The sequence below is a fragment of the Helianthus annuus genome, chromosome 1, assembly GCF_002127325.2.
Source record: "Helianthus annuus cultivar XRQ/B chromosome 1, HanXRQr2.0-SUNRISE, whole genome shotgun sequence".
In the NCBI taxonomy this organism is placed as follows: Eukaryota; Viridiplantae; Streptophyta; class Magnoliopsida; order Asterales; family Asteraceae; genus Helianthus; species Helianthus annuus.
In genome coordinates this window covers 88,621,732-88,629,314 of record NC_035433.2, presented here as the reverse complement: position 1 = coordinate 88,629,314, position 7,583 = coordinate 88,621,732, and the positions used below count along the sequence as shown (strand labels likewise).

At 34.8% G+C, this 7,583-nt stretch overlaps 1 protein-coding gene across 1 annotated transcript; it reads left to right on the top strand.

Moving 5' to 3' along the window:
- Positions 1 to 4,736: 4,736 nt before the first annotated feature.
- LOC110937761 (probable indole-3-pyruvate monooxygenase YUCCA8) lies at positions 4,737 to 6,289 on the top strand. Its single transcript, XM_022180220.2, has 3 exons — positions 4,737 to 5,499; positions 5,594 to 5,965; positions 6,046 to 6,289. The coding sequence occupies exons 1-3, from the start codon at positions 4,837 to 4,839 to the stop codon at positions 6,241 to 6,243; spliced, it is 1,233 nt and encodes a 410-aa protein (XP_022035912.1). The 5' UTR covers positions 4,737 to 4,836; the 3' UTR covers positions 6,244 to 6,289.
- The last annotated feature ends 1,294 nt before the right edge of the window (positions 6,290 to 7,583 follow it).

Sequence of the window (7,583 nt, the reverse complement as noted above, 5' to 3'; positions counted from 1 at the left end):
GGAACGCATCGGTCATCAACCAGGAAGAAACAGTCTTTCTAGTATTTTAAACTGGTGGTAATCCATGTATAGCAACAGGCATTCTTCTTCCTAACCTCAAAGGTATACCAGCTACCGGACCGATTCAGCTTGTAAAAAGCCTGGAACACATTCAAATCCGGGTCGGAGCCCAAACCACGACAAGCCAACTTGAAATGACACACCCTGGCAAGGCCAAAGGGGTTCATTTGAGAGAGATGAACCTCATGAAAAAGAAGAACTTCGTCAGAGGAAGACGATAGTTGCAGTAGTCGAACAGACGAGTATAAACCCCTATATTCCCCGGAACAAAAGGATAAATGGACATATTCTTTTCGGGAAGAATAGGGTGTAAAGAAGCGGGTATCGCATATTGATCCACATACCATTTTAAGCCGTTTCTATTCAAAATATTAAAGCAACCAGACAAATTGCTTTTGTTCGCCATTATATAAAGAGGACACTAACCTGAGAGATGAACTGTGTTCCGTTTCAAAGAAAAAAGAAGAGGAAGGAGAAGAAGTAAAAGATAAAAGTAAAAAAAAAGTATTTTTCCCTTTTTATAGGAAAACCCCCACCGCCTTAAGACAGCCAATCCAACGTGGACACGTCAGGGTGGGTGATGCAAGTCAAAAGTCACATCGGTTAGGGTAAAAATAGGGTAACCGAAGGTCACCAAAACAAAAGTCCCCGCCGAAATTTGAAATTCAAAAATCAGTGAAATCAGCGGCAAATAAAGGCCCCGAATCGTTAGAAACTTCGCCATATAGTTTGAAGCTTTTGCTGAACAAACGCTACGAACTAGGGGGCTTGATGAGGATATGTCCTTGGTCGGACCGAATGTCTAGAGAACACAAAACTGAATCGAATGCATAGAGAAACTGTCGCACCTAGCACCATTGATGGAACGACCCAACCCCCCGGTCCGGCGTAACTAACTAGGGGCCTACAACTTTAACTGCCATGACAGTGACTGGTCCGACCCTAACTAACTCGCCACGTCAACATATCCAAAAACTATAAATACCCCGCCAAGACTTCCAACAAAGGGTAATGGCTACTTTTCTCTCTCTAAACTCTCCCTCTCTCTCCCTGGCTTACTCTCTCCCGTCAAACACTTATTCTCACGCCCGAGCTTGGTCACAGAGAGGCCCCCCTCCCTGTGACGAGGCTAACGGTGTGTTTTCTTCCTTGTGATCTTGCAGGTTCTTGCTTGGTCATCTGAAGCTCTGCTCATACCAGGTCGTACCAACTGGTTTTTGAGTCTTCATGGAAGGAGGAAGAAATTATATTTTACATTCATTGAAACGTGTTTCGTATCTCCAACTAATCCCGATTCTGGGAAGGAGAGAAATTATTATCATGCGTTAACTAAAACGCGTCCCGATTCTGGGAAGGAGATAATTTTTTTTTTACCGTGCAATCATACAATATTAAAAAAAAGACAATAAATAAATAAAGTAAACAAATAACTAATAGATTTGGCCTCTTCTTTTTTTTCATTGATTGAAACCGTTTCATCACATCGTCGTCTTTTACTTTATAAAAAAAATCCTTTTTGACCGCACAAACATGGCATTGTTAAAAAATTACGGGCCCATTCGATTGCGTAAATCCATCTTGATAATCTTCAATTTTCAAAAAACATCTTTCAATGGTTGCGGTTGCAACCGGTAAAACCGAAGCTAGTTTCACTACCCAATAAACCAAAGGACAAGAACTATGTGTTCCTATTTCAACCATAAGATGCACACGATCACTTATTCTATTATATGAGCTTTATTAGTTATTGCAATTTGGTCTTAATTATCATAAAACTAATTATTTAGGTTTTGTTACTAAACATGTTTTGGGCTTAATGAATAATATCAAGTTTTATAATTTTCTCTTAGAGGAATCCTTGTATATGTTTTTAGGTAGGTATGTATAAAATCGAAAAAAAAATTACACTGCGAATACGAATACGGGGTCGGCTCATTCTTAATTAGTTTCGCCTGATCATCATAGCTGACGAATAATATAATTGTATCTTTTCAGAAAATATGAAAAGACTAAAATAGTAACAATATGGGAATCAATAAATTAAAAGTTAAATGTAATATTAAAAGATTACGTTAAAGAGCCGTCTCCGAAAATAACAAAAAACAATTTGGCCCTGTGCGAGATAAAAATTTTGGGCCGTATTCGCAAATTCTCATGTATTATAAACTCATCAATTATTTAATCACTAAAATTTACGTGAAAGTAATTTAAATAGTTATTTTTAGCTAAGCGTAGTTAGTAATTTATTAATTAAAGGAAAAGATGTAGTTAACAAAATTAGGCATTAAATGTCATATATAGCTAAACAAACTATAAAATGAAGCTAAAATAGAGAATTTGGAGACTCCGGGATTAGAACCCACGTCTCCTTGTTGTCTAAGCAAGGCAATAACCACCCCGACAAGAGCTTGTTTGTATCATCTTTCGATTCAGTATGTGTATATATATATATATATTCTAGCTTATATAACGTAAATTCTACACAAAATTAAAAAGATTTGGGCCCCGAAGGGTTTGGGCCCCGTGCCGTCGCCCACCCCACACCCGCTCAAAGACGGCCTTGTTACGTTAACTTATTTTTAGGTATATAATACATAAATGATATAATGACGTGTATTATGATTTGTTATTATAAACACTAATTTAAAGGGTTGAGTTATAATACAAAGTATTTAAAAATAAGAAGGGTAAGAAGCCACCAAAAAAGTGACAAGTGTTCTAGGAGAAATTAAATGAAAAGGGTAATTTTGTCTACAAGAGGAAAGAGAATATGCACATGCAAGTCACATGTTATTCCCCCTCCCCCCAATTTTTAAACGTCCGTAACTTTTTTATACATCATTTGTTTTTAAAAAAAAAATATACCATAAAATCGAGCGTTTTTTTATCTTTAATACGAGTACCATATTGTTATATTTTTCAAAAAAAAAAATAAAAATTCAAAGACCCAGTTGCATATTACACAATGGACATGATGTAAAACACAATGTAAAGTAGATCAAAAACACAATCAATGACAACAGATAAAGACACAATGGACAACATACTAAAACACAATAACCATAACGTATAACACAATGGCGATAACATATAACACAATAAGTATCAGACTAAATAAAAACACAATTGATGACAACAGATAAAAAACACAATTAATGACAGCAGATAAAAGACACAATGGAGAGCAGATGAAGACACAATGGAAAACAAACTAAAAACACAATACACAACAATCTAAAACACAATGAACAAAGATAATAAAAAAAATTGAACAAATTATTAAAACACAGTGGACAACATATTAAAACACAATAAATAACATATTAAACACAATGACTGAACTAATAACACAATTTATAGAAAACTCATATATAACACCATCTTCATTGTGTCATATATTGTGTTATAGGTTCTTATAAAAACGCAATGGATAGAATCCAAATTAACATTGTGTTATAGGTTTTGATAATAACACAATGGACATGATGTAAAACACAATGTAAAGTAGATCAAAAACACAATCAATGACAACAGATAAAGACACAATGGACAACATACTAAAACACAATGACCATAACGTATAACACAATGGCGATAACATATAACACAATAAATATCAGACTAAATAAAAACACAATTGATGATAACAGATAAAAGACACAATTAATGACAACAGATAAAAGACACAATAGAGAGCAGATAAAGACACAATGGAAAACAAACTAAAAACACAATACACAACAAACAAAAACACAATGAACAAAGATAATAAAAAAAATTGAACAAACTATTAAAACGCAATGGACAACATATTAAAACACAATGAATAACATATTAAACACAATGACCTGAACTAATAGCACAATTTATAGAAAACCCAGATATAACACCATCTTCATTGTGTCATTTATTGTGTTATAGGTTCTTATAAACACGCAATGGATAGAACCCAAATTAACATTGTGTTATAGGTTTTATAATAACACAATGTATAGAAACTCTACTGACCAAAATCCAACTAAAAGACAAAATGACCTGAACCTTTAACACAATGCAAAAAAAAAAAAAAAAAAACTCAGTAAAAATGAATTTTTTTTATTTTATTTTTATATGATAATATGGTACTCATATTAAAGATAAAAAAACGCTCGTTATTATGGTGAAATTTTAAAAAAAAATGTCGTATGAAAAAGTTATGGACATTTTAAATCGATGGGGGAATGGGCATGTGCCTTGTATGTGGAGAGAGAAAACCCCCCTCTCAGAATTTGATGAACAGGATGTGAATGCTCTTATGCCCTTCTATTATCTTCTTTTCTCTATTACTAATCTCAACCCTCCAAATCTAAGATCAGTGGACTAGAATCCTTCTTACCCTTCTTGTTTATTTTATCCTTTGTATTTGATACTAACCCCTAATTTAAATTATTGTTTAGCTTATAAAATACATAAATAATATAATGACGTGTATTATAATTGTTATTATTCTTAATAAATCATTTAAAATTAGTGTTTAGCTTATGATTTAGAGTCACCCTTCAAAGAGTCATTAATTACCCCCACCACCTTATCACATGGCACCGTGACCCCACCTCCCATCCCCCTCAACCCGTAAAGCCTATATATACACATATGCATTCCCTTTCACAATTCATTCAAAACTCACTCCAACAACAATCAACTTTCCACTCCTAAAAACCTTAAAGAAAACAAGTCTTTAACCAATCTCCCCAAGAAACCTATTTGCTTGTATTAATTTCATACAAATTTGCCAAAATGTTTAGCTTCTCACAGCAAAATAACTTCTTTGGTCCTAGATGTGTGTGGGTCAACGGTCCTGTCATAGTAGGGGCGGGTTCATCAGGGCTAGCCATTTCGGCCTGCCTGAAGAATCAAGGCATCCCTTTTGTAGTCATCGAAAGATCTGACTGTATCGCTTCTCTTTGGCAAAAACGTACCTATGACCGCCTAAAACTCCACCTCCCGAAGAAATTCTGTCAACTTCCCAAAGTACCATTCCCCGAAGAGTATCCCGAGTACCCTACAAAGAAACAATTCGTCGATTACCTCGAGAACTACGCAAAAAAGTTCGACATCAAGCCGCAGTTCAACGAGTGCGTGCAATCGGCAAAATACGACGATGCATGTAAGCTCTGGCGGGTTAAGACCGTCTCCACAACCGGATCAATCCGGGCCGAGACGGAGTATATCTGCCAGATGCTTGTTGTGGCCACCGGAGAAAACGCAGAAGGAGTAATACCGGATATTGAAGGTCTCAAAGACTTCTCCGGTGAAGTGATCCATGCAAAAGATTACAAGTCCGGCCAGAAATACGCAGGAAAGAAGGTTTTGGTCGTCGGTTGTGGGAATTCCGGCATGGAAGTCTCTCTTGATCTCTCTAACTACAATGCAAAGCCATCAATGGTGGTTCGAAGCTCGGTGAGTAATCAACTAAGCATAAATAACCATAAGTTTTTCTGACAAACGATAGAAAAATTACATAAGAATAACAGTTTTGTCAAAGTTTTGTCAGGTTCATGTTTTACCAAGAGAAATCATGGGCAAATCGACATTCGATCTAGCCATGATGCTAATGAAATGGTTACCTCTATGGATAGTTGACAAGATTCTCTTGATCTTTGCATGGTTCCTAATTGGAGACACACAACGATACGGTATCAAACGACCATCTTTAGGTCCACTCACACTCAAAAACAACCACGGAAAGACCCCGGTTCTCGACATAGGAACCCTCGAGAAAATCCGGTCAGGCGACATAGCGGTTGTGCCCGGAATCAAAAGGTTCACAGAGAAAACAGTCGAGTTGGTTAACGGTCACATCTTAGACATTGATTCGGTTGTTTTAGCAACTGGGTATTTCAGCAAAGTCCCATTTTGGCTTCATGTAAGCATGGAAATTCAATCTTTTTGGCATTTGGGTCATCGTTTTAATCAACTGATGACAGTTTATATTTTTATGAACAGGATAAAGATTTTTTTTCTGAAAATGGTTGGAAGGGTAAAGGAGGGCTGTATGCAGCTGGTTTTACTAGAAGAGGGTTGGATGGTGCTATTGCTGATGCAGTAAAAATATCAAAAGATATTGGAAAAGAATGGAGAAAGGAATTAAACCAAAAGAAACAGAAGGTTCCTACACACAGAAGATGCATTTCAACTTTCTAAGTCTAGTTTAGGGTTCTAGTCATCCGCACGTTATGCCGGGACGCGATTGGAATTCGCTATGTATGGTACCATGATAATCAATGAATAAATTCGTAAAATCAAATAAAATGATATCTGAATGTTTTAATGTTATTTGCGTCGTAGTTCTGCTCTAAAAATCAAAATAAAAAGAAAAGATTAAACAATAAGGTAAATAGCAAAGGTAAACGTAAAAGAAAACGATAGGAACTCGGTCGGTACCGCTATCAGTTTGTTTGTTATAGCAAACAAAAAAAGTTGAAAAATATGACCAAAAGAGTATATGCGTGTGCTCAGTTCGGTAAAAAGTTAAAAGCGGTTTTCCATACCACTATCAGTTTGTCGATTACAAAAACTAAACTCCAAAAAAAGTGACTGGTTAACCAGCGGTGGATTTAGACCACTTTTGTAGATTCTCAGAACCCATTCGGTTTGGAAAATATGGAAAAAATTAATAAGAATTAATGAGAATCTACCAAAAGAAACTTAGTAAAAAAAGTGTTTAGATCAGCCGCTTTGGTTAACAAAGCACTAAATCCATAAAAAAAGACTCAAAGTTAGCAAAATCTCCAAAGCTCATGTTAATGTATTGTCACTATTCAACTTCTTTTCTTTTATACAGAGATAATTTTCACTTTTATTCACTTTTATTATTTAACAAAGGCTATATATTTTCGTTTATTTTGTTTGTTTTATTTGTTTCCATGTTTGAGTTTTATATTTATTATACATGTAGTGCTTCAATCAGTTTTTGTTTATCAATGATACACGAAAAGAGTCGTGGTCTTTGTTACCACAAAATCCGTGTGTGTTCTTGAGTAATTCAATTAGATATTTACCAATATTTTGGTATCAGATCTAACATGATGGATTCATGCCAATAAGTTATCCATCTTAACAAGTATCTCAATAGGTTAGATCTTACTATAGTTAATTGTAAATTTTGCATCACGTTAATATACAATCAACCGTGTTAATATTTAGATATGATACTTGATGAATCAACCGCCGCAACGCACAATAACACAATGCTAGTAAAAAAATAAAATGCATCTTAAAATATTACCATAATATATTTTATGTAATACATAAATGATATGATGACGTGTATTGTGCTTTGTTTTAATTCTAAACTATTTTTTACGTCACGCGTTGCGGTGAAATTGAGCAAATGATAATGTAAAACAACGTGATTTAAAAATAAAATATGTTGTTTAGAAAACCAAACCATTAGAACAGTTTAGTTTATCATCGTACCGTTTTATGATATCAAATAAATACTTTATTTTAGTACAACTTCTTTTTTAACAAAACTTATAACG

What these genes read in the sequence shown, in the direction of transcription:
- LOC110937761 (XM_022180220.2), top strand. Translation starts at nt 4,837, where the DNA reads ATGTTTAGCTTCTCACAGCAAAATAACTTCTTTGGTCCTAGATGTGTG. An exon ending in CAATGGTGGTTCGAAGCTCG is followed by an intron (nt 5,500 to 5,593) that starts GTGAGTAATCAA and finishes AAGTTTTGTCAG; the next exon opens with GTTCATGTTTTACCAAGAGA. An exon ending in AAGTCCCATTTTGGCTTCAT is followed by an intron (nt 5,966 to 6,045) that starts GTAAGCATGGAA and finishes TTTTATGAACAG; the next exon opens with GATAAAGATTTTTTTTCTGA.